At 42.3% G+C, this 27,734-nt stretch overlaps 1 protein-coding gene and 1 long non-coding RNA gene across 3 annotated transcripts in view; one reads left to right on the top strand and one right to left on the bottom strand.

Annotated features, from left to right (window-relative positions):
• Positions 1-11,855: 11,855 nt before the first annotated feature.
• LOC118392615 (circularly permutated Ras protein 1-like) overlaps positions 11,856-27,734 on the top strand; it is a 33,476-nt gene continuing 17,597 nt past the window's right edge. The window contains exons 1-9 of one of the 2 annotated variants that reach the window (XM_052459186.1): positions 11,856-11,993; positions 12,816-13,058; positions 15,585-15,789; positions 17,756-17,881; positions 18,108-18,200; positions 18,496-18,596; positions 18,774-18,980; positions 20,203-20,253; positions 27,592-27,681. In XM_052459186.1, coding sequence (XP_052315146.1) covers positions 11,955-11,993; positions 12,816-13,058; positions 15,585-15,789; positions 17,756-17,881; positions 18,108-18,200; positions 18,496-18,596; positions 18,774-18,980; positions 20,203-20,253; positions 27,592-27,681 — 1,155 coding nt within the window. In that variant the 5' untranslated portion in view covers positions 11,856-11,954. Of the gene's footprint in view, positions 11,994-12,785; positions 13,059-15,584; positions 15,790-17,755; positions 17,882-18,107; positions 18,201-18,495; positions 18,597-18,773; positions 18,981-20,202; positions 20,254-27,591; positions 27,682-27,734 lie in introns of those variants that run through there. The other variant, XM_052459187.1, reaches the window with a different exon arrangement.
• On the bottom strand, positions 19,030-20,188 carry LOC127906657 (uncharacterized). Its single transcript, XR_008062257.1, has 4 exons — positions 19,972-20,188; positions 19,774-19,938; positions 19,576-19,707; positions 19,030-19,542 (listed from the first exon to the last, which is right to left on the bottom strand). It is a non-coding gene; the product is annotated as an uncharacterized LOC127906657 (long non-coding RNA).

Raw genomic sequence — 27,734 nt, 5'->3', positions numbered from 1 at the left:
CTCTACCAAGTGAGCTATCAAAAGGTAACAAATACATTCAAACGCTTCAGTCGTAAGAATGCTGTTCATTGACTATAGTTCAGCATTCAACACATAGTACCCTCCAAGCTCATCACTAAGCTTGAGGCCCTGGGACTGAACCCCGCCCTGTGCAACTGGGTCCTGAACTTCCTGACGGGCCACACCCAGGTGTTGAAGGTAGGAAACAACACCTCCACTTCGCTGATCCTCAACACTAGGGTTCGACAAGGGTACGTGTGAAGTTCCCTCCTGTACTCCCTGTTCACCCATGACTGCATGGTCAAACACGCCTCCAACTCAATCATCAAGTTTGCAGATGACACAACAGTAGTAGGCTTGATTACCAACAATGATGAGACAGCCAACAGGGAGGTGAGGGCTCCGGGAGTGTGGTGCCAGGAAAATAACCTCTCACTCAACGTCAACAAAGGAAACAGCAGAGGGAGCATGCCTCTATCCACATCGACGGGACCGCAGTGGAGAAGTTCCTCGGGGTACACTACACTTCAAGTTCCTCGGGGTACACCTTACTGACAAACTGAAATGGTCCACTGACTCAGACAGTGTAGTGAAGAAGCTTCAACTGCCCCTCTTCAACCTCAGGAGGCTGAAGAAATGTGTCTTGCCACCTAAAACACTAACAAACTTTTACAGATGCACAATCGAGAGCATACTGTCGGGCAGTATCATCGCTTGGTTCGACAACTGCACCGCAGTTGGGGTCAGTACAGGTGCATCAAAGCTGGGACCGAGAGACCGAAAAACAGCTTCTATCTCAAGGCCATCACTAGCACATAGAGGCTGCTGCCTATATAAACTCAGCAAAAAAAGAAATGTCCCTTTTTCAGGACCCTGTCTTTCAAAGATAATTAGCAAAAATCCAAAGAACTTCACAGATCTTCATTGTAAAGGGTTTTAAAAATGAACATGCACCTGTGGAACGGTCGTTAAGACACTAACAGCTTACAGACGGTAGGCAAATAAGGTCACAGTTATGAAAACTTAGGACACTAAAGAGGCCTTTCTACTGACTCTGAAAAACACCAAAAGAAAGATTCCCAGGGTCCCTGCTCGTCTGCGTAAACGTGCCTTAGACATGCTGCAAAAATGTATGAGGACTGCAGATGTGACCAAGACAGTACTACAGGGAGACAGAAAGGACAGCTGATTGACCTCTCAGTGGCAGACCACGTGTAACAACACCTGCAAAGGATCGGTACATCCGAACATCACACCTGCGGGACAGTTACAGGATGGCAACAACAACTGCCCGAGTTACACCAGGAACACAAAATCCCTCTATCAGTGCTCAGACTGTCCGCAATAGGAGGACAACAGGAGAGAGGCTGGACTGAGGGATTGTAGGCCAGGTGTAAGGCAGGTCCTCACCAGACATCACCGGCAACAACGTAGCCTATGGGCACAAACCCACCGTCGCTGGATCAGACAGGACTGGCAAAAAATGCTCTTTACTGACGAGTCGCGGTTTTGTCTCACCAGGGGTGATGGTCGGATTCGAGTTTATCGTCAAAGGAATGAGTGTTACATCGAAGCCTGTACTCTGGAGTGGGATCGATTTGGAGGTGGAGGGTCCGTCATGGTCTGGGGCCGCGTGTCACAGCATCATCGGACTGAGCTTGTTGTCATTGCAGGCGATCTCAACGCTGTGTGTTACAGGGAAGACATCCTCCTCCCTCATGTGATACCCTTCCTGCAGTTTCATCCTGACATGACCCTCCTGCATGACAATGCCACCAGCCATACTGCTCATTCTGTGCGTGATTTCCTGCAAGACAGGAATGTCAGTGTTCTGCCACGGCCAGTGAAGAGTCCGGATCTCAATCACATTGAGCATGTCTGGAAGCTGTTGGATTGGAGGGTGAGGGCTAGGGCCATTCCCCCCAGAAATGTCAAGGAACTTGCAGGTGCCTTGTGGAAGAGTGGGGTAACATCTCACAGCAAGATCTGGCAAATCTGGAGCAGTCCATGAGGAAGAGATGCACTCCAGTACTAAATACAGCTGGTGGCCACACCAGATACTGACTGTTGCTTTTGATTTTGAACCCCAATTTGTTCAGGGACACATTATTCAATTTCTGTAAGACACATGTCTGTGGAACTTGTTCAGTTGTTGAATCTTGTTATGTTCATACAAATATTTACACATGTTAAATTTGCTGAAAATAAACGCAGTTGACAGTGAGAGGACGTTTATTGTTTTGCTGAGTTTAGCTAGCTAGCACAAGCCTTCCTGCTTTGGAAATTGTTTGACACTAACATCATGAATAGGGCACAAAAATCATGAGACACATTTTCAAAACGTTATAACAACCCTTCTACACTAAAATGTGTGACATATTAGACAACTGCAACCATTTAAATGTTAAGATCTTATGGATAGCAAGTAGCAACTAACGTTAGCTAGCATACCTAATAACTTGAGCTTGCTTGCTATCAACTCGAAATCAGCTAGCTAATCAAATGTATGTTTATGATATAAATTAACTACAAAAGTAATTTAATCAAAGAACATAGTTCTCCAAGCTTTGTGCCCCTGGTACAAGCCCCTGGTCCATGCACCTAGTACAAGCCCCTAGTCTGTGGCTCTGGTCCAAAGCCCCTGGTCCAAGCCAGGATCATCTGCTGTCGGCTTGTGCAGGCTCTTCCTGATGTCCCACACCAGACTCTTCCTGATGTCCCACACCAGGCTCTTCCTGATGTCCCACACCAGACTCTTCCTAATGTCTACACCAGACTCTTCCTGATGTCCCACACCAGGCTCTTCCTGATGTCCCACACCAGACTCTTCCTAATGTCCCACACCAGGCCATTCCTCGCATCATCTGACATGGCCTCTCTTTAACCTTCCTGCAGGTCACACAGATAAACAGGTCACACTGTCCCGGATGTCTGAATCACTGGATCAGCGTTCTCCAGAAGGTGACGCCAATCCCGGACGAGCTCCCAAGAATCTGAATCAGAATCCCCAGGCATGAGATCCTCCTACAGATAATAAAGTACTATTTAAAAACAGGGAGAAAGAAGACACAGGAGATACGGTTGTTTTTCAGTCGGGCAGTTTCTTCCTCTTTTTGGAGGCAGACACTATCCCCTAATGCTCCTGCATCTCCCACTAGTGGTACACACTGGATAACATTGTTTCCATTGGAGGTATGTGAAAAACGTGTGTTTTTGTTTAAATATATACAGTTGAAGTAGGAAGTTGAAGTAAAGTTGACATATACCTTAGACAAATACATTTAAACTCAGTTTTTCACAATTCCTAACATTTAATCCTACTAAAAATTCCCTGTTTTAGGTCAGTTAGGATCATCACTTTATTTTATGAATGTGAAATGTCAGAATAATAGTATAGAGATTCCCTGTGGGTCAGAAGATAACATAGGGCTACATAAATACATTTGATTGATTGATTAATATTTGGGGAGTTTCTCCCATTCCCCTCTATAGATCCTCTCAAGCTCTGTCAGGTTGGATGGGGAGCGTCGCTGCACAGCTATTTTCAGGTCTCTCCAGAGGAGGTTATGTCTGGGTTCTGGCAGGGCCACTCAAAGACATTCAGGGTCTTGTCCCGAAGCCACTCCTGCGTTGTCTTGGCTGTATACTTAGGGTCGTTGTCCAGTTGGAAGGTGAACCTTCGCCTCAGTCTGAGGTCCTGAGCGCTTTGGAGCAGGTTTTCATCAATGATCTCTCTGTATTTTGAGCCGTTTATCTTTCCCTCGAACCTGACTAGTCTCCCAGTCCCTGCCGCTGAAAAACATCCTCACAGCATGATGCTGCCACCACCACGCTTCACCGTAGGGATGGTGCCATGTTTCCTCCAGATATGAGTTCAATCTTGGTTTCATCAGACCAGAGAATCGTGTTTCTCATGGTCTGAGAGTCTTTAGGTCCCTTTTGGCAAAATCCAAGCCGGGCTGTCATGTGCCTTTTACTGAAGAGTGGCTTCTGTCTGGCCACTCTACCATAAAGGCCTGATTGGTGGAGTGCTGCAGAGGTGGTTGTCCGTCTGGAAGGTTCTCGTATCTCCACAGAGAACCTCTGGAGCTTTTGACCATCGGGTTCTTGGTCACCTCCCTGACCCCCCCAAAAAGAGAAGGGATCTGAACACTTTTCAAATGCACTGTAGACCAATATATGGAGAAACATTCTAAGTCGCTCTGGATAAGAGCGTCTGCTAAATTACTTAAATATAAATGTAAATGTAGCTAGGTAGATTAATAAAAGTAATAACATAATGATGGCACAATTGCCATAAAATAGCCTAACATTATTTTTTTAAAGTTTGTCCAAGTGTTTCTTGCTCAGAGATTTTGAGATCCAACTTTCATTACTCAAGCTCTCATGTCAGATGTATCTATAGTTATGCACATGCACAAAAGGGATTTATTTACAAAAATAAATGGGGTTCAAGTCCTGAATGCTGATTTGTTGAAAGCTGTGGTATATCAGACTGTATACCATGGGTATGACAAAAAAATAGCAATAAGGCACCCTGTGGGGTATGTGGTTTATGGCCAATATACCACGCCTAACGGCTGTATAAAGGCACTGTGCGCTGCGTCATGCTTAAGAACAGGCTTTAGCCGTGGTATATTAGTCTAATGTTTACATATTTTGCATTACTTATCACATATCTATATACTGTATTCTATCCTATTCTACTGTATCTTAGTCTATACCATACCCATTTGTGCATTATTGCTTAATCATTGCAGTCAAGCGAGTTAAGTCGACATCGATTGATGGAAAATGATCTGGCGAGTGTAATACGGGAAAATAATATTTTCTCTTGCCCACATATTCAAATTAGTTTCTTACTTCATGTCATAGTCCGTCCGTCCATCCATCCCCCCCACAATTTTATTTTAACGTAGTTACAAGTTATGGCAATATTCCTTCTTAATTAGGCGGGTTGTGAGTGGTCTTTGGGCTAGAAAATTTTTGCGAACCAAACAAACAAACATATCACAAAAAATAAATCTCAACAAACAAATTTAGAACAACAAAAGGTCAAGTAATGTTCAGTTCACAATTGATGGTACACCACACTCCTTTGGCCATATATTTTTATAATTGTGCTGTGATGTTTGACATACATTTTTAACCTTTCAAATCGCATAGTATCCACAGAATGTGAGCTCAAGTTGAAAACCTATTGACTATGGCTTTCCAAATCGTCCTGCTATTTGTAATGTTAATTTTAAGGAAATGTTGTGATCTTAATAAATGGCAGGGGAAAAAAAACAAGTTCTCTACCTTCTCCTCTTCCACTTGCCTCCTCCCTTTTTGTGGTAATGCTGCAATCAGTTGATTGGGAACTTTGGTTTGAGCAGTCCTAACCGGGTTACTAATTGAGTAGAACTCTCCTCTGGAGGAGCCCATTTATGCTTGATTTTAAAATGTGTTCGGAGGAACCATATGGATGGTGTGATGTAATTGCGGAACCTCCGAAGGTTTAGCCCTTTACCGCATGTCGTGGAAATGTCCTGTATTTACCAAATCATGAGAGCAAACCACACACAAGTCAGAGTTATCATAAAGTCCATCTTTAATTACTATGATCTCCATCACAACCCTGTGACTCTCAGATCAATTCAGTGTCTATAAATGAATTCTCTGAGAGTCCTTGCACATTGTAACTGAGATCCTTTATAGCAAAGACACACATAGCCAGACAGCATTGGCTATAAATTATCGTTCAGCTTTGTCTCCTAAACTATGTTATTTTCTCACTCTCAGGACCATAAAACAAATCCTCATGAACAGGCATATATCAAATACATCCCTCCTTGACAAGATCACAGTGACTGGCACACAGACATTGTGGAGCCAAGAGATACACGCTTGACCTCTCCCCTCTCATCGGCCCAAGTAACTTAGTCCTGACAGAGAACAGATGACTGCAAATGGCGAACAGTATTATACAAAAATAAACATTCTGATGAGAAGTAACTCACAAGCATATAATGAATATAAAACATCTTAGCTATGTTACCCAACTAATTCTGATTATTCCCCAACATGCATCGCTGTGCCCCCTCAAATTGTGTAACAATGTGGAGGACTCTGTATAGCTCATGCATGGGCATGATTGGTTAACGGTAGGTGGGGAAGGGAGATCCTGTATAAACACAAACTCACTGCCTTGACAACAGGTCTGCGAAGCACAAGAAGTATGAATGTCCTGACTTCTGCAGAGGCCGTATCGCAGTAAATGCTGCACGACCAATGCAGAGCCTTTAAAGCCGATTCAAACTCACATTAACCTATTGCTCCTACCCGACACGCAGGCGTCCCATCTAGACATCTGGAAATGCAAATGCATTACGCTAAATGCTAATAGCACTCATTAAACTCAAACGTTCATTAAAATACACATGCAGGGTACTGAATTAACCTCATAGTCCGCCCCATCCCGCATGCGGTCGCGTTACTACAGCCTCAAGCTCATTACCATAACGCAACGTTAGCGATTTCTAAAAATCGCAAATGAAATGAAATAAATATGCCTGCTCTCGAGCTTATCCTTTTCTTAACAATCCTGTCGTCTCAGATTTTCAAAATATGCTTTAGAACCAGAGAAAATCAATAATTTGTGTAAGAGTGGTGATAGCTAGCTTAGCATTTAGCGTTAGCATTTAGCACGCAACATATTCACAAAAACCAGCAAAGGGATCAAATAAAATAATTTACCTTTGAAGAACTTCAGATGTTTCAATGAGGAGACTCTCAGTTACATAGCAGATGTCCAGTTTTTCCTGAAAGATTCTTGTGTAGGACACAACGTTCCGTTTTGTTACTATGCATTTGGCTACCGAAACTAACCAAAAATTCAGTCACCTACACGTCAAACTTTTTCCGAATTAACTCCATAATATCGACTGAAACATGGAAAACGTTGTTTGAATCAATCCTCAAGGTGTTTTGTCATATATCTCTTCATTGAAATGCCGTCCCTGGAAGCCTGCATTCTTCTCTGATTCGGATGGAAAAATACTGGTAGCTGACTTTTGCGCACCAATTTCCACGCAGACACCGTGCGGGACACTTGGCAATTGTAGTCTCTTATGGTCAATCTTCCAATGATATGCCTACAAATACGTCACAATGCTGCAGACACCTTGGGGAAACGATAGAAAGTGTCCGTTCATTCCTGTCGCATTCACAGCCATATAAGGCGATCATGGAAAACGTAGCTTCAGAAATCCTGTTCATTTCCTGGGCACTCAAACATCTTGGTTTTGCCTGAAGCTTTTGTTCAACGGCACTCACAGTGAAAATCTTTGCAGTTCTGGAAACGTCAGAGTGTCTTCTTTCCAAAACTATCAATTCCAAGCATAGTCGAGCATCTTTTCGTGACAAAATATTGCGCTTAAAACGGGCACGTCTTTTTATCCAAAAATGAAATAATGCCCCTAGTGGACTAACAGGTTAAAGCTACACTTGTTGTGAATCCAGGCAACAAGTCAGATTTTTAAAATGCTTTTCGGCGAAAGCATGATAAGCTATTATCTGATAGCATGTAACACCCCAAAAGACCCGCAGGGGACGTAAACAAAATAATTAGCATAGTCGGCGCTACACAAAACGCACAAATAAAATATAAAACATTCATTACCTTTGACCATATTCTTTGTTGGCACTCCTAGATGTCCCATAAACATCACTATTGGGTCTTTTTTTTCGATTAAATCGGTCCATATATAGCCTAGATATCGATCTATGAAGACTGTGATCAAGGAAAAAAATAGCGTTTCATAACGTAACGACATTTTTAAAAATAAAAAAAGTTGACGATAAACTTTCACAAAACACTTCGAAATACTTTTGTAATGCAACTTTAGGTATTAGTAAACATTAATAAGCGATCAAATTGATCACGAGGCGATGTATATTCTATAGCTGTACGTCTGGAAATAATGCCCGGGTAAATCTCAACCAAAATATCCGGTCGGAGACCGGAAGAACTGCGCTGCCTTGTGTCTGTTTGACCAAGAAACAAATCGTCGGCAAATGACAAGACTGTTGACATCGTGTGGAAGCTGTAGGTATTGCAACCTCAGCCCCATTAAATGTGGTTCACGTTTAACAATGGGTTGAAGTGGCATGAGTAGCAGGGCGCTGAAATGTTGCGCGATTTTTAACAGAATGTTTGAAAAAGTAGGGGGCAGGAGTAACAGGTTAAACAGCAAACGTTATATAATGTCCACATTTGTTCTTTAGGGGAGTACATGAAGATAGCTTCTGAATCGGAGCTTCCTGGGCGATAGAGAGGAGACATTATACTAATCGTCAACATACTGGGGCAAACTATTGCTAGCTATCAGTATATCTATCTACATACAAACCTTTTCTACATAGTTTTATCTCTGGTCCGCAACAGTTTCCTCCTGGTACTCCACTACCGAAAATCTCCACAATAGCCAAGGTTAAGCACTCATTTAAAAACACACGACACTACTGTAGTTTAGAAAAATTTTTGTTGAATGAGAACTGCTTATTCAGTTCGGTCGGGTTATCTTTACTCAGAAAAAATGTTCAAAATCCAAACACTCGTTTCTAATCCTACTTCCGTGTTCAGAACTGTAAGATTCTTGCACTTTCAAGACAAGATACTGGTACTTAATGGAGATAATCAAAAATATCCAAATGCTTTTCTTCCAGGGAAGACCAACTAACTGCACTTTCCACCATCAGTAGTAAAACAAGCAGATGTAACACTAATCAAGTACATGTTGGCAAAGTGGCTTGTGTCTGTGGTAGAATGTTATTCTATCAGGGGTTGGCCTCAACTCAGAATTTTTAAATTGACTCTCATTCAACTCATGAGTTGAAATTGGAATTGAATTGGCCACACCCTACAGGATGTAGAATTTGAGTTTGAGTGACAGAAAGTAGATTTTAATTTAGTGCAATTCAAATTACTTCCACTCAGTCATAGAACATGAGAGTTTCATTGAATCTGACAGGTCCAGATAACAAAGAATATATAACTTTTCTCTGGAAACAATGTTCATATACTCTTTTAACTGTAGTGCTTTGAATAGCCAATTATATATCCACCAAAAAGTTCATTTGTTTTGCTTCTTTTTGAAGGCCCTCGGGGTAAACTTGAGGGTTAAACTAATGCATTCTGGGAATGTAGTATTTTCCCCATATTGAACAAGTGATTAGTGAAATATACCCAGCTAGCACATTTGGTTCCTTCGAGGTCAAATAATAATAATCACAGGCAGAACAGTTGAAACTGGAGCAGCAGCACGGCCAGGTGGGCTGGGGACAGCAAGGAGTCATCATGCCAGGTAGTCCTGAGGCATGGTCTTAGGGCTCAGGTCCTCCGAGAGAGATAGAGAAAGAAAGAGAGACTGGTCCTGGGTTCTCCCACTGGTTCTGGGAACAAAGCCATAAGTTCCTAAAAGTTCATAAAAGTTCAGTAAAACTGAACTTTTTTTGGTCAGAAGTGAAAAATGTGTCTGTTTTACGGAACGTTAACTTTTATGTTGCAGGCAGGTTCTGAAAATGTTTTACTGTGGTTCCCTGAAAGTTTTCCTGAAAGGTTTTTATTAAGGTTCTGAGAACGGAAATTGCAGGTTATTTAAAGGTAATTAAGAAATGCTGTTTTCATAAGACATTTAATAACACAACTATCTTAGTGTTTTCATCTCCACAGATAGGACACATGGAAATTAATTTGCTTAGGCATAAATCATGCAAACACATTTATTTTTTATTGTTGCATGGCGTCAGGTGAGAGTCGAACCTAATACCAAGCTGTTCATTTTTTAGTCTGTTCAAACAGACTATAGATAAAAACAGGATAGATAGAGTTTTGTTGATGCTGGGAACAAGATGTTTATGTTCTTAAATAACATTCTTAGAATGTTCTCTGAACGTTACTAAACTGTTCTTGTGTTTTTTTTCTATGAATTTGAAAACATTAGTTTAAATAGAACCATGAGGAAACCTGTAGGAAACATTATGCTGACAATACTGAAATTCCCACAGAAGACCGTTGTTTCTTAACATACTATTTGAGAACCTTCCCAATGTCAAACCAGTTGGAGAACGTTCCTAGAACATTACTAAAAATGTAATTGATTGTAACCATGTTTGACATGTTAGGAAATATTCCGTTTAAAGTAATGAAATACCAAGAATGTTGCCGTTAAGTTCGTTAAATGTGCTGAGAATGTTCCAAAGCAACTATCCTGCACCATTCTCAGAATGTTGTGGGATCTCTCACCAAGCTCTAAGAAACATAAGGTTCTCAGAACGTTATGTGCTAGCTTGTTTTCCTTGATCATTCATTTTAAGAGTTTGTCATGAAAATAAATTGTTTCAGCAAAATGTTATATGCATGTATATAACAACATGTTTGATGTTTTATGTATATTTGTATATGGGTTGTGCCGTGGCGGAGATCTTTGTGGGCTATACTCGGCCTTGTCTCAGGATGGTAAGTTGGTGGTTGAAGATATCCCTCTAGTGGTGTGGGGGCTGTGCTTTTGCAAAGTGGGTGGGGTTATATCATTACTGTTTGGCCCTGTCCGTGGGTATCATCGGATGGGGACACATTGTCTCCTGACCCCTCCTGTCTCAGCCTCCAGTATTTATGCTGCAGTAGGTTATGCGTCGGGGGGCTAGGGTCAGTTTGTTATATCTGGAGTACTTCTCCTGTCTTATCCAGTGTCCTGTGTGAATTTTTAAGTATGCTCTCTCTAATCCTCTCTTTCTCTCTTTCTTTCTCTCTCTCTCTCGGAGGACCTGAGCCCTAGGACTATGCCTCAGGACTACCTGGCTTGATGACTCCTTGCTGTCCCCAGTCCACCTGGCCGTGCTGCTGCTCCAGTTTCAACTGTTCAGCCTGTGATTATTATTATTTGACCATGCTGGTCATTTATGAACATTTGAATATCTTGGCCATGTTCTGTTATAATCTCCACCCGGCACAGCCAGAAGAGGACTGGCCACCGCTCATAGCCTGGTTCCTCTCTAGGTCTCTTCCTAGGTTTTGGCCTTTCTAGGGAGTTTTTCCTAGCCAACGTGCTTCATCGCCTGCATTGCTTGCTGTTTGGGGTTTTAGGCTGGGTTTCTGTACAGCACTTTGAGATATCAGCTGATGTACGAAGGGCTATATAAATACATTTGATTTGATTTGATCTGATGATAGAGAATTGAAGAGTCATTTGAATTTCATTGTATTTCACATAATTCAATTATTTTTCCTTTAATTCAAATTGCAAATCTGTATCCTGTTTACTACTTCAATTCAAATTTAATTCAAATTCAATAATTTAATTTGAATTTAGGAGACATTCTCATTGGGCGGCAAGTAGCCTCGTGGTTAGAGTGTTGGACTAGTTAACCATAAAGGTTGCAAGATCAAATCCCTGAGCTGACAAGGTAAACGTGTCGTTCTGCCCCTGAATAAGGCAGTTAACCCACTGTTCCTAGACCAGTTAACCCACTGTTCCTAGACCAGTTAACCCACTGTTCCTAGACCAGTTAACCCACTGTTCCTAGACCAGCTAACCCACTGTTCCTAGACCAGCTAACCCACTGTTCCTAGACCAGTTAACCCACTGTTCCTAGACCAGCTAACCCACTGTTCCTAGGCAGCTAACCCACTGTTCCTAGGCAGCTAACCCACTGTTCCTAGGCTGTTATTGAAAATAACAATGTGTTCTTAACTGACTTGCCTAGTTAAATAAAGATTACATTCTGAATTGAGCACAACCCTGTAGTCTAAACTGTTCCACCATTTCCTTGTTGTTGTGGTGAGCGACTTCTCTGACACATACTGTGCTGCTAGATGTTAAGTGTTATGGTTTGTGTTCTGGTTATGGCTCATTAAAGATCTGTATCTGGTCAAAGTCCACTTGTAGGTGAAGGGTTTGACCGGTGGAGAAATGAGAAAGAGAGCGAGTGAGAGAGAGAGAAGTGCGAAGGTGAGAGAGAAACTGAGGTAGAATGGTTTGTTGTTTCATGACAAAGGTGAGGGTAGGGTGAGGGAGAAACTGAGGTAGAATGGTTTGTTGTTTCATGACAAAGGTGAGGGTAGGGTGAGGGAGAAACTGAGGTAGAATGGTTTGTTGTTTCATGACAAAGGTGAGGGTAGGGTGAGGGAGAAACTGAGGTAGAATGGTTTGTTGTTTCATGACAAAGGTGAGGGTAGGGTGAGGGAGAAACCGAGGTAGAATGGTTTGTTGTTTCATGACAAAGGTGAGGGTAGGGTGAGGGAGAAACTGAGGTAGAATGGTTTGTTGTTTCATGACAAAGGTGAGGGTAGGGTGAGGGAGAAACCGAGGTAGAATGGTTTGTTGTTTCATGACAAAGGTGAGGGTAGGGTGAGGGAGAAACCGAGGTAGAATGGTTTGTTGTTTCATGACAAAGGTGAGGGTAGGGTGAGGGAGAAACCGAGGTAGAATGGTTTGTTGTTTCATGACAAAGGTGAGGGTAGGGTGAGGGAGAAACTGGGGTAGAATGGTTTGTTGTTTCATGACAAAGGTGAGGGTAGGGTGAGGGAGAAACCGAGGTAGAATGGTTTGTTGTTTCATGACAAAGGTGAGGGTAGGGTGAGGGAGAAACCGAGGTAGAATGGTTTGTTGTTTCATGACAAAGGTGAGGGTAGGGTGAGGGAGAAACCGAGGTAGAATGGTTTGTTGTTTCATGACAAAGGTGAGGGTAGGGTGAGGGAGAAAAGGCGACGTAAAAAGCTATATATAAATAACTGACACGTCTTCTTCTTCCTCTCTTCCTCTTTCTCTCAGGCACAGTGTCTTTGGTTTGTTGAGTTTCTGTTACCAACCTCAACACTGATCGGTTCACTTCCTGTCACACACACACACACACACACACATTTACATGCACACACGCAGAGTCACACACAACACACACAAGCAGGAACATGGTGGTTTAGACCACAAATACAAACGCTCAGAGTTGGCTGGACAGACAAACAGACAGGAGTACCGGTTTCTTTCTCTCTACAAGTCAACCCTTCTACAACTCAGGTACCTGTGCTTTTCTTTTCTTTTTTTTACATAATGTTCTCTAACACGACATTTTCTAACATCACGATCTCCTATTGATACTGTGACAGGTGTTACAGCGGTTTTTAATTCCCGAGACACAACAAGAATGTCAGCTATGTGGTAGTGTGACATTTTACTCTGGTATAACAAAGACAGACAGAGAGAAAGACAAGGTTCTGAATGCTGTGGATCCGTGTTAAAACACACCAGGCGAGTTACTAATACATCAACTGTTGAATATTAATAGCCTTGTTTTTTGGGGGGGTTTTACATAACGTTTCACAATTGTGGAAGTTGTATCTCTCTCTAGGGAATAATCTTAAAGTGTTCAGATGTGTGTAAACTAAGATATTCATTATTCTCTGTTTTAGATACAGTACAGTGAACTATCATGCAACTTCGCAAAAAAAAATATGTTCTTCCTTTTTGTTTTTCTCCCTTAAAAGATTAAGTTTAGTGTGAAATTAAATCATCGTTAATCTCATGTCTATAACCACGGTGACAAGTTGTCACCAGGAAGTGACAGTATCACACTTAAAGAGAAACTGCCCCTAAAAAAAAATGGACTTCTCATTTTGAAAATGGCCTATTGTGACATTGATTCTCGTGTCAAAATTGACTACAAAAATGTAAATAGGATCATTTTGGTCATAAAATCAGTCTCATGCAAAAAAACTGAGATTAGCAAGATGATTGGATAAAAGGGTCTGTCATAGAATGAAGGGAACCAGAACAGTTTTCCTTGGGTTGGATTTATTTCTATCCTGCCCACAGCTGGCAACACCCAAGTAATCCTCAATTAGGAGTGTGACCCCATTGTAATCCCCATGGTCAATTTGGTTTGATATTGGATATCCCTATGGGGGCTGGTTAAGGACCATTCGTAAATTAAACAATATTTTACATGGGACAATATTTTAAAAGATCAATAAGTCCAAATTTCAATGATTTAAAAAAAAAAACATCTCAAACCAACTACAGTTCATTTGGCAAGTATTCAGACCCCTCCACTTTTTATCATTTTATTACATTACAGCCTTTATTCTAACATGGATTAAATCGTTTTTGCCCCCTCATCAATCTACACACTAAACCCCATAATGCAAAACAAAAACAGTTTGTTTTTTTAAACATTTTTAAAAATGTATAAAAAAAATACAAAAAATGAGAAATAATCCATTTACATAAGTATTCAGACCTTTTACTCAGTTATTTGTTGAATCACCATTGCCAGCGACTACAACCTCGAGTATTGTCTGGTATGACGCCACAAGCTTGGCACACCTGTATTTGGGGAGTTTCTCCCATTCTTCTCTGCAGAACCTCTCAAACTCTGTCAGGTTGGATGGGGAGCATAGCTGCACAGCTATTTTCAGGTCTCTCAAGAGATGTTTGAATCAGGTTCAAGTCCGGGCTCAGGCTGGGCTACTCAAGGAAATTCAGAGACTTGTCCCGAAGCCACTCCTGTTTTGTCTTGGCTGTGTGCTTAGGGTTGATGTCCTGTTGGAAGGTAAACCTTCCTGAGAGCTCTGGAGCACGTTTTCATCAATGACCTCTCTGTACTTTGCTCCGTTCATCTTTCCCTCGAACCTGACTAGTCTCCCAGTCCCTGCTGCTGAAAAATATCACCACTGCATGATGCTGCCACCACAATGCATCACTGTCAGGATGGTGCCAGGTTTCCTCCAGATGTGACGTTTGGAATTCAGGCGAAACAGTTCAATCTTGGTTTCATCAGATCAGTGAATTTTGTTTCTCATAGTCGGAGAGTCTTCAGGTGCCTTTTGGCAAACTACAAGTGGGCTGTCCTGCCACTCTACCATGTGGCTTCTGTCTGGCCACTCTACCATAAAGGCCTGATTTGTGGAGTGCTACAGAGATGAATGTCCTTCTGGAAGGTTCTCCCATCTCCACAGAGGAACTCTGGAGCTCTGTCAGAGTGACCATCGGGTTCTTGGTCACCTCCCTGACCAAGGCCCTTAGCTCCCGATTGCTCAGTTTGGCCAGGTGGCCTGCTCTAGTAGAGCCTCGGTGGTTCCAAACTGCTTCCATTTAAGAATGATGGAGGCCACTGTTCTAGGGGACAATGCTTTTACACCTGCATTGTTTGCTGTTTGGGGTTTTATACAGCACTTTGAGATATCAGCTGATGTACGAAGGGCTATATAAATAAATTTGATTTGATTTGATTTGAACATGATAGAACCATGATAGAACCATGATAGAACCATGATAGAACCATGATAGAACCATGATAGAACCATGATAGAACCTGCAGGAAACACCATTGCTGAAGTACTGAAATTCCCACAGAAGAACGTAATTTCTGCAGGGGTCACTCATAACTCATCTCGCTCTCTTTTTTTAAACATTTTTATTTAACCTTTATTTAACCTTTATTTAACCTTTATTTAACCAGGCATGTCAATTAAGAACAAGTTATTATTTACATTGATGGCCTCTCTCCACCTCCCCACCCTCCCCTCTCTCTCCGTTCTCCCCCAGATGGAGTTTGCCTGCAGTCACGTAGTGTGTAACTGGAGCCCAGAAGGGAGTTTAATGGGGGGGTCAGATGAGGGGGGTTCAGGTTTGAGTGTGTACCCCTGTAGTCCTCCAGGTGAGGGAGGGACCACAGATCCAGGTGTAGCCCTCAGACTGTCTGTCACAGAGCACATGTACGACAACCGCATCTCAGTCATCCCTCAGCAAGGTAATGTACAGACATGGTATCTCTCAACACACATACAAACTGCTGCTGCTGCTGCTGCTGAGAGAACCACTCAGTTTCACACTCAGAGGAAATGTCTGTGTGGGGTGAAGAGTGACAGAGGTGTGAAGATGTCAGTCATTGGAAACTTCACGTACACATACACTGGCCCAGATGATTTCTTATCAGCTCTCACTGCATTGTCACCGTGTTCAAACCTCATCCTTCACACACACTTGAGCTCCATGCAGCTAAGAATGATGATGACGAAGAAGATGAGGAAGGTGATACTATTGATGATGATACAATTGATGATATTGATGGTGATATTGATGATGATACTATTGATAATATTGATGATGATGGTGATAATATTGATGATGATACTATTGATGATATTGATGATGATACCATTGATGATATTGATGATATTGATGATATTGATGATGATACTATTGATGATGATACTATTGATAATATTGATGGTATTGATGATGATAATATTGATGATATTGATGATGATAATATTGATACTATTGAGGATATTGATGATGATACTATTGATACTATTGGTGATATTGATGATGATAATATTGATACTATTGGTGATATTGATGATGATATTATTGATACTATTGGTGATATTGATGATGATACTATTGGTGATATTGATGATGATAATATTGATACTATTGGTGATATTGATGATGATATTATTGATACTATTGGTGATATTGATGATGATACTATTGGTGATATTGATGATGATAATATTGATACTATTGAGGATATTGATGATGATACTATTGGTGATATTGATGATGATAATATTGATACTATTGAGGATATTGATGATGACACTATTGGTGATATTGATGATGATAATATTGATACTATTGGTGATATTGATGATGATACTATTGGTGATATTGATGATGATAATATTGATACTATTGGTGATATTGATGATGATAATATTGATACTATTGGTGATATTGATGATGATATTATTGATAATATTGATGATGATACTATTGATACTATTGATGGTATTGATGATGATAATATTGATGATATTGATGATGATAATATTGATACTATTGAGGATATTGATGATGATACTATTGATACTATTGGTGATATTGATGATGATAATATTGATACTATTGGTGATATTGATGATGATATTATTGATACTATTGGTGATATTGATGATGATACTATTGGTGATATTGATGATATTGATGATGATACTAATGATATTGATGATGATACTATTGATGATATTGATGATGATACTATTGATGATATTGATGATGATAATATTGATGATATTGATGATGATACTATTGATGATATTGATGATGATACTATTGATGGATATTGATGATGATACTATTGATGATATTGATGATGATAATAATACTATTGGTGATATTGATGATGATACTATTGATGGTGATACTATGATGATATTGATACTGATGATGATATTGATGATGATACTATTGATACTATTGAGGATATTGATGATGATACTATTGATACTATTGATGATATTGATGATAATAATATTGATGGTGATACTATTGATACTATTGATGATGATAATATCGATGATGATACTATTGATGATATTGGTGATGATGATATTATTGATACTATTGGTGATATTGATGATAATATTGATGATATTGATGATGATACTATTGATACTATTGGTGATATTGATGATGATACTATTGATGATATTGATAATAATATTGATGTTGATGGTGATAATGTGGTATTTTAGGGTATTTTATTAGGATCCCCGTTAGCTGTTGTGAGAGCCTCAGCTCCTACTCCTGCAGTCCACACACAAAACATGAAACATTACATAATACAGAACGTTAATAGACAAGAACAGCTCTAGGACAGAACAACATCAATAATATTGATGATGGTGATGTTTGTTTCCTTGCTTCAGAGCCAGGACTAGTGCCTCCACCTTTGCCCCCTCGACGGTTTGAGTCTCAGAAGTACCCCCAATGCCCCTCTCTGCCTCCCCCACCTCCGCCTCTTTCCTCTCTGCCTCCCCCCCTACCAGCCCGAGGTGAGTATTTGGTTTGTTCTGAATTGACTCCACATGCTTTTGTTCCTGAATACAGCCCAAGTTGTTGGCTGGGGTAAAGTGTACTGTAGGCTATAGCGGGTGTATGCGTGGTTCAGTGGTTATTACTGTGATGGTTGTTACGTATCTGGGTCTCATCAGTGTTTGTGTGTGTGTGCGTGTGTGTGTGTGCGTGCGTGCGTGTGCGTGCGTGTGTGTGTGTTCTCAGGTGCGGAAGGCCGAGGAGAGCAGAGCATCAGATTGAAGGCTAATGTTAATGTTCTCTCTCTCAGTGTTGGACGACTCGTAGATATCAGTAGAGGTGAGTGTAGGTCACACACACACACACACACACACACACACACACACACACACACACACACACACACACACACACACACACACACACACACACACACACACACACACACACACACACACACACACACACACACACACACACAGAGGAGGCTACTGAGGGGAGGACGGCTCATAATTATTCCTGGAATGGAGTCAATGGAATAAAACACATGCCATTCCAGCCATTATTATGAGCCGCCCTCCCCTAAGCAGCCTCCACTGCACACACCATCATTCTCTCTCCCTCTCCTCCACAGCATCTGGCATCCAGACCACTCAGTGTCCCGTAATGCACTGTGGGAGATGTAGTGCTGCCCTGTCCTCCCTGAGTTCTGTACAGAACACACAGGAAACTGCCGTGAGTTTACTCTCTCTCTCTGTTGAAAAGGTTTAGACTCAAACTGCAGCATTGTCTCACACCTGGACACCTCTCTCTCTGTCTCTCTCTCTCTGTCTCTCTCTCTCTCTCTCTCTCTCTCTCTCTCTCTCTCTCTCTCTCTCCTCTCTCTCTCTCTCTCTCTCTCTCTCTCTCTAGGTGTGGCTGTGTGAGTTCTGTGGTCTCCAGAACACCCTGTCTACTTCAGGTCCTGGTTCCAAGGTGGGCCTCAGGGTTAGAGGGGCTCCTAGAGGGAGAGATGTGATCTACCTCCCCCGTCAGACAGACCAGGACTACGAGAACCTGGAGGATGTCATGGTGGTCTTCTGTGTTGATATATCTGGGAGCATGAGTGTCACCTCTGAGGTGTGTTGTCTGTCTGTCTGTCTGTCTACAAGCTATGGCTATACCTCAATCTGTCTGTCTTTCTACAAAATACGGCTGTATCTCAATATGTCTGTCTGTCTGTCTGTCTGTCTGTCTGTCTGTCTGTCTGTCTGTCTGTCTGTCTGTTCAAAAACTAAGGCTGTGCCTCAATATGTCTGTCTACAAACTATGGCTGTACCTCAATCTGTCTGTCTACTAACTATGGCTGTACCTCAATCAGTCTGTCTACAAACTATGGCTGTACCTCAATCTGTCTGTCTACAAACTATGGCTGTACCTCAATCTGTCTGTCTACAAACTATGGCTGTACCTCAATCTGTCTGTCTACAAACTATGGCTGTACCTCAATCTGTCTGTCTACAAACTATGGCTGTACCTCAATCTGTCTGTCTACAAACTATGGCTGTACCTCAATCTGTCTGTCTACAAACTATGGCTGTACCTCAATCTGTCTGTCTACAAACTATGGCTGTACCTCAATCTGTCTGTCTACAAACTATGGCTGTACCTCAATCTGTCTGTCTACAAACTATGGCTGTACCTCAATCGTTCTGTCTACAAACTATGGCTGTACCTCAATCTGTCTGTCTACAAACTATGGCTGTACCTCAATCTGTCTGTCTACAAACTATGGCTGTACCTCAATCTGTCTGTCTACAAACTATGGCTGTACCTCAATCTGTCTGTCTACAAACTATGGCTGTACCTCAATCTGTCTGTCTACAAACTATGGCTGTACATCAATCTGTCTGTCTACAAACTATGGCTGTACCTCAATCTGTCTGTCTACAAACTATGGCTGTACCTCAATCTGTCTGTCTACAAACTATGGCTGTACCTCAATCTGTCTGTCTACAAACTATGGCTGTACCTCAATCTGTCTGTCTACAAACTATGGCTGTACCTCAATCTGTCTGTCTACAAACTATGGCTGTACCTCAATCGTTATGTCTACAAACTATGGCTGTACCTCAATCTGTCTGTCTACAAACTATGGCTGTACCTCAATCTGTCTGTCTACAAACTATGGCTGTACCTCAATCTGTCTGTCTACAAACTATGGCTGTACCTCAATCTGTCTGTCTACAAACTATGGCTGTACCTCAATCTGTCTGTCTACAAACTATGGCTGTACCTCAATCTGTCTGTCTACAAACTATGGCTGTACCTCAATCCCACTGCATCTATATTTTCTTCCCAGGTCACTCCAGGGAATCCTATGAGGTCAGCAACCTATGTCTCCCGACTACAGGTATGCTGAAGAATGGGACTGGATGGTGTTCAGAGACAGATGGGAGGGGTTGAGTGGAGCTGAAGAATGGGACTGGATGGTGTTCAGAAATAGATGGGAAAGGTTGAATGGAGCTGAAGAATGGGACTGGATGGTGTTCTGAGACAGATGGGAGGGGTTGAGGGGAGCTGAAGGACTGGATGGTGTACAGAGATAGATGGGAGGGGTTGAGTGGAGCTGAAGGATGGGACTGGATGGTGTTCAGAGATAGATGGGAGGGGTGGAGTGGAGCCGAAGGACTGGACGGTGTTCAGAGATAGATGGGAGGGGTTGAGTGGAGCTGAAGGACTGGATGGTGTTCAGAGACAGATGGGAGGGGTTGAGTGGAGCTGAAGGACTGGGCGGTGTTCAGAGATAGATGGGAGGGGTTGAGTGGAGCTGAAGGACTGGATGGTGTTCAGAGACAGATGGGAGGGTTTGAGTGGAGCTGAAGGACTGGACGGTGTTCAGAGATAGATGGGAGGGGTTGAGTGGAGCTGAAGAATGGGACTGAATGGTGTTCAGAGACAGATGTGAGGGGTTGAGTGGAGCTGAAGAATGGGACTGGATGGTGTTCAGAGACAGATGGGAGGGGTTGAGTGGAGCTGAAGGACTGGATGGTGTTCAGAGATAGATGGGAGGGGTTGAGTGGAGCTGAAGGATGAGACTGGATGGTGTTCAGAGATAGATGGGAGGGGTTGAGTAGAGCTGAAGGACTGGATGGTATTCAGAGATAGATGGGAGGGGTTGAGTAGAGCTGAAGGACTGGATGGTGTTCAGAGATAGATTGGAGGGGTTGAATGGAGCTGAAGGACTGGATGGTGTTCAGAGATAGATGGGAGGGGTTGAGTGGAGCTGAAGGATGGGACTGGATGGTGTTCAGAGATAGATGGGAGGGGTTGAGTGGAGCTGAAGGACTGGACGGTGTTCAGAGATAGATGGGAGGGGTTGAGTGGAGCTGAAGAATGGGACTGAATGGTGTTCAGAGACAGATGTGAGGGGTTGAGTGGAGCTGAAGAATGGGACTGGATGGTGTTCAGAGACAGATGGGAGGGGTTGAGTGGAGCTGAAGGACTGGATGGTGTTCAGAGATAGATGGGAGGGTTGAGTGGAGCTGAAGGATGAGACTGGATGGTGTTCAGAGATAGATGGGAGGGGTTGAATGGAGCTGAAGGACTGGATGGTGTTCAGAGATAGATGGGAGGGGTTGAGTAGAGCTGAAGGACTGGATGGTATTCAGAGATAGATGGGAGGGGTTGAGTAGAGCTGAAGGACTGGATGGTGTTCAGAGATAGATTGGAGGGGTTGAATGGAGCTGAAGGACTGGATGGTGTTCAGAGATAGATGGGAGGGGTTGAGTGGAGCTGAAGGACGGGACTGGATGGTGTTCAGATTTTGATGGGAGGGTTGAGTGGAGCTGAAGGACTGGATGGTGTACAGAGATAGATGGGAGGGGTTGAGTGGAGCTGAAGAATGGGACTGAATGGTGTTCAGAGACAGATGTGAGGGGTTGAGTGGAGCTGAAGAATGGGACTGGATGGTGTTCAGAGACAGATGGGAGGGGTTGAGTGGAGCTGAAGGACTGGATGGTGTTCAGAGATAGATGGGAGGGGTTGAGTGGAGCTGAAGGATGAGACTGGATGGTGTTCAGAGATAGATGGGAGGGGTTGAATGGAGCTGAAGGACTGGATGGTGTTCAGAGATAGATGGGAGGGGTTGAGTAGAGCTGAAGGACTGGATGGTATTCAGAGATAGATGGGAGGGGTTGAGTAGAGCTGAAGGACTGGATGGTGTTCAGAGATAGATTGGAGGGGTTGAATGGAGCTGAAGGACTGGATGGTGTTCAGAGATAGATGGGAGGGGTTGAGTGGAGCTGAAGGACGGGACTGGATGGTGTTCAGAGTTTGATGGGAGGGGTTGAGTGGAGCTGAAGGACTGGATGGTGTACAGAGATAGATGGGAGGGGTTGAGTGGAGCTGAAGAATGGGACTGAATGGTGTTCAGAGACAGATGTGAGGGGTTGAGTGGAGCTGAAGAATGGGACTGGATGGTGTTCAGAGACAGATGGGAGGGGTTGAGTGGAGCTGAAGGACTGGATGGTGTTCAGAGATAGATGGGAGGGGTTGAGTGGAGCTGAAGGATGAGACTGGATGGTGTTCAGAGATAGATGGGAGGGGTTGAATGGAGCTGAAGGACTGGATGGTGTTCAGAGATAGATGGGAGGGGTTGAGTAGAGCTGAAGGACTGGATGGTATTCAGAGATAGATGGGAGGGGTTGAGTAGAGCTGAAGGACTGGATGGTGTTCAGAGATAGATTGGAGGGGTTGAATGGAGCTGAAGGACTGGATGGTGTTCAGAGATAGATGGGAGGGGTTGAGTAGAGCTGAAGGACTGGATGGTATTCAGAGATAGATGGGAGGGGTTGAGTAGAGCTGAAGGACTGGATGGTATTCAGAGATAGATGGGAGGGGTTGAGTAGAGCTGAAGGACTGGATGGTGTTCAGAGATAGATTGGAGGGGTTGAATGGAGCTGAAGGACTGGATGGTGTTCAGAGATAGATGGGAGGGGTTGAGTGGAGCTGAAGGATGGGACTGGATGGTGTTCAGAGATAGATGGGAGGGGTTGAGTAGAGCTGAAGGACTGGATGGTATTCAGTGATAGATGGGAGGGGTTGAGTAGAGCTGAAGGACTGGATGGTGTTCAGAGATAGATTGGAGGGGTTGAATGGAGCTGAAGGACTGGATGGTGTTCAGAGATAGATGGGAGGGGTTGAGTGGAGCTGAAGGATGGGACTGGATGGTGTTCAGAGATAGATGGGAGGGGTTGAGTGGAGCTGAAGGACTGGATGGTGTTCAGAGACAGATGGGAGGGGTTGAGTGGAGCTGAAGGACTGGGCGGTGTTCGGAGATAGATGGGAGGGGTTGAGTGGAGCTGAAGGACTGGATGGTGTTCAGAGACAGATGGGAGGGTTTGAGTGGAGCTGAAGGACTGGACGGTGTTCAGAGATAGATGGGAGGGGTTGAGTGGAGCTGAAGAATGGGACTGAATGGTGTTCAGAGACAGATGTGAGGGGTTGAGTGGAGCTGAAGAATGGGACTGGATGGTGTTCAGAGACAGATGGGAGGGGTTGAGTGGAGCTGAAGGACTGGATGGTGTTCAGAGATAGATGGGAGGGGTTGAGTGGAGCTGAAGGATGAGACTGGATGGTGTTCAGAGATAGATGGGAGGGGTTGAATGGAGCTGAAGGACTGGATGGTGTTCAGAGATAGATGGGAGGGGTTGAGTAGAGCTGAAGGACTGGATGGTATTCAGAGATAGATGGGAGGGGTTGAGTAGAGCTGAAGGACTGGATGGTGTTCAGAGATAGATTGGAGGGGTTGAATGGAGCTGAAGGACTGGATGGTGTTCAGAGATAGATGGGAGGGGTTGAGTGGAGCTGAAGGATGGGACTGGATGGTGTTCAGAGTTTGATGGGAGGGGTTGAGTGGAGCTGAAGGACTGGATGGTGTTCAGAGATAGATTGGAGGGGTTGAGTGGAGCTGAAGGACTGGATGGTGTTCAGAGATAGATGGGAGGGGTTGAATGGAGCTGAAGGATGGGACTGGATGGTGTTCAGAGATAGATGGGAGGGGTTGAGTGGAGCTGAAGGATGGGACTGGATGGTGTTCAGAGTTTGATGGGAGGGGTTGAGTGGAGCTGAAGGACTGGATGGTGTTCAGAGATAGATTGGAGGGGTTGAGTGGAGCTGAAGGACTGGATGGTGTTCAGAGATAGATGGGAGGGGTTGAATGGAGCTGAAGGATGGGACTGGATGGTGTTCAGAGACAGATGGGAGGGGTTGAGTAGAGCTGAAGGATGGGACTAAAAACAACACGTAACTAATGTAAACTGTGTCCGTAAAATGTATATAGAATGAATAAACTGGATGTCACGATCGTCGTATGAAGCGGACCAAAGCGCAGCGTGGTGTGTGTTCATGATGATTTTTTAATAAAAGAAAGCACTGAACACTGAATACAAAAACAATAACCGAAATAACGACCGTGAAGCTATAATGAGAACTGTGCTGTGACACAAGCAAATAACATAGACAATCACCCACAAACAAACAGTGAAACCCAGGCTACCTAAGCATGATTCTCAATCAGAGACAACTAATGACACCTGCCTCTGATTGAGAACCATACTAGGCTGAAACATAGAAATGCCAAAATCATAGAAAAACAAACATAGACTGCCCACCCCAACTCGCTCCCTGACCATACTAAATAATGACAAAACAACGGAAATAAAGGTCAGAACATGGCACTGGAAGTGTTGTTGTCCATTAGTTTGCTCCAATTAAGGGAGGGGTGGTAGGGGTAAATAATAATAAATATATTATATATTATATAATATAATATTAATATACAAATACCTTATATTATATAATATTAATATATAAATATATAATATAATATAATATAATATGAATATATAAATATATTATATAATATAATTTTAATATATAAATATATTATATAATATAATATTAATATATAAATATATTATATAATATAATATTAATATATAAATATATTATATACATAAGAATTTGCTCTTAACTGACTTGCCTAGTTAAATAGAATATTTAACAATTGTTAAACAATATACGTAATATATATACGTAATATGTTGCTACCATGCTGACAACACAGCATGGTAGCAACACAACATGACAACACAGCATGGTAGCAACACAACATGACAACACAGTATGGTAGCAACACAACATGGTAGCAACACAACATGACAACACAGCATGGTAGCAACACAACATGACAACACAGCATGGTAGCAACACAACATGACAACAACATGGCAGCAACACAACATGGCAGCAACACAACATGGTAGCAACACAACATGGCAGCAACACAATATATATATATATATATATATATATATATATATATATATATATATACAGTATATTGTTTAATATTTTTATTTTATTTTAGGCAAGTCAGTTAAGAGCAAATTCTTATGTACAATGATGACCTACCAAAAGGCAAAAGGCCTACTAAAATCCATTAAATAAATATACAGGACAAAACACACACATCATGATGAGAGACAACACAACACTACATAAAGAGAGACCTAAGATGACAACATAGCAAGGCAACAACACATGACAACACAGCATGGTAGCAACACAACATGACAACACAACATGGTAACAACACAACATGACAACACAGCATGGTAGCAACACAACATGGCAGCAACACAACATGACAACAACATGGTAGCAACACAACATGACAACACAGCATGGTAGCAACACAACATGGCAGCAACACAACATGGTAGCAACACAACATGGTAGCAACACAACATGACAACACAGCATGGTAGCAACACAACATGGTAGCAACACAACATGACAACACATCATGGTAGCAACACAACATGACAACACAGCATGGTAACAACACAACATGACAACAACATGGCAGCAACACAACATGGTAGCAACACAACATGGCAGCAACACAACATGGTAGCAACACAACATGGCAGCAACACAACATGGTAGCAACACAACATGACAACACAGCATGGTAGCAACACAACATGACAACACAGCATGGTAGCAACACAACATGACAACACAACATGGTAGCAACACAACATGGTAGCAACACAACATGATAGCAACACAACATGACAACACAGCATGGTAGCAACACAACATGATAACACAGCATGGTAGCAACACAACATGACAACAACATGGTAGCAACACAACATGGTAGCAACACCAAACAGGGTACAAACATTGTTGGGCACAGACAACAGCAGAAAGGGCAAAAAGGTGGAGACCAATACATAACGCAAAGCAGCCACAATATACTGTGTGTATATATATATATATATATTTAAAATAATATACACAATGGGCTCCAACATTACTGGCACCCCTGACAATGCACAAACAATACTTAGAAAATATCTGAACAATATAAATATAGAGATAAACTCAAAATACCAACGTGAGAAATCCTGTACATTATTAATGTTTCAATGGAACCAACATCATTTACTGATTTAATTCAAAATCAATGTCCTCCAAGTCAGGGTTTCACCCCTACAGATTATTGTAAAAAACATCTATCAAAATTATACCAGGAATTTAATTCCACTTGTTTTAATGAATCTAAATCTTAAGGAACTATATTGAGCCATTACATCACTTCTTGTTTCGCTAGGGTATAAAAATGAGGTAACACGCATGCATTTGCAACATTTACCTAGAACTGTGGTAAAACAACAAGTTTCGCGTCACATTGCCTCAGACTGGAAAACTACTGGCAGCCAGTGGTATATGACACAGATTTTGTGAACTGTAGTAGTGTATTTGAGTTATGACAAGATAACCTACTCTGTATCATAACATGTAGTAATCTGCAACATAGTTATGACAAGATAACCTACTCTGTATCGTAACATCTAGTAATCAACAACAGAGTTATGACAAGATAACCTCCCTCTCTCTATAGCCCTCAGCCTCCCTCCCTCCCTCCCTCCCTCTCTCTAAACAGGTCCTGCTGTGACACAAAACATAAAAAAATGTAATGTCAGATTTGTCTCTGACTCTTATTTGAGATGGTGTCACCTAATTACTTAAACCACTCCCCTCTGTGTGTCTGTTGGTGACACTGACATTCTGACATTCTGACATTCTGACATTCTGACTAATTGTGTGATGTTTGTTGGTTCCATTGAAACATTAATACAGTACAGTATTTCTCACCTTGATATTTTGAGTTTCTCTCTATAATTATATTGTTTCTATATTTTTATTATTATTTTTTGTGCATTGCCAGTCAGGGGTGCCAGTAATTTTGGAGCCCACTGTATATATATATTTCTAAAAATGTATATATGGGGATTGGAAATGATGCAAACAGTTACATTGAGCCACAATCTATTTGCAGTATGAAAGATGATCCACATCCTAAAATGAAAAGACAAGTCTATTTCAGATGGAATTCAGAGTCCGGAAACGTAAAATGCTAGAAGGCTTCTATTAAAAAGAATGATATGTCAATGCTCTTCTCTCTCTCTCTCTCTCTCTCTCTCTCTCTCTCTCTCTCTCTCTCTCTCTCTCTCTCTCTCTCTCTCTCTCTCTCTCTCTCTCTCTCTGTCTCTCTCTCTCTCTCTCTCTCTCTCTCTGTATCTCTGTCTCTGTCTCTCTCTCTCTCTCTGTCTCTCTCTCTCTCTCTCTCTCTCTCTCTCTCTCTCTCTCTCTCTCTCTCTCTCTCTCTCTCTAGAGTATTCAGGATGCCCTCCAGAGGGCACTGTCCTCTCTACTTAAGACTTCACCTCTCCGCCGAGTCGCCATTGTTACCTTCAATGACGAGGTATTGATTGATTTATTGATTGATTTGGGGTCCAAAAAAATTGAACGAGGCAG

This window comes from Oncorhynchus keta, chromosome 13 (assembly GCF_023373465.1).
Source record: "Oncorhynchus keta strain PuntledgeMale-10-30-2019 chromosome 13, Oket_V2, whole genome shotgun sequence".
Classification (NCBI taxonomy): domain Eukaryota; kingdom Metazoa; phylum Chordata; class Actinopteri; order Salmoniformes; family Salmonidae; genus Oncorhynchus; species Oncorhynchus keta.
Note: the sequence above shows the minus strand (reverse complement) of the source record. Positions and strands in the feature narration are given on the sequence as shown.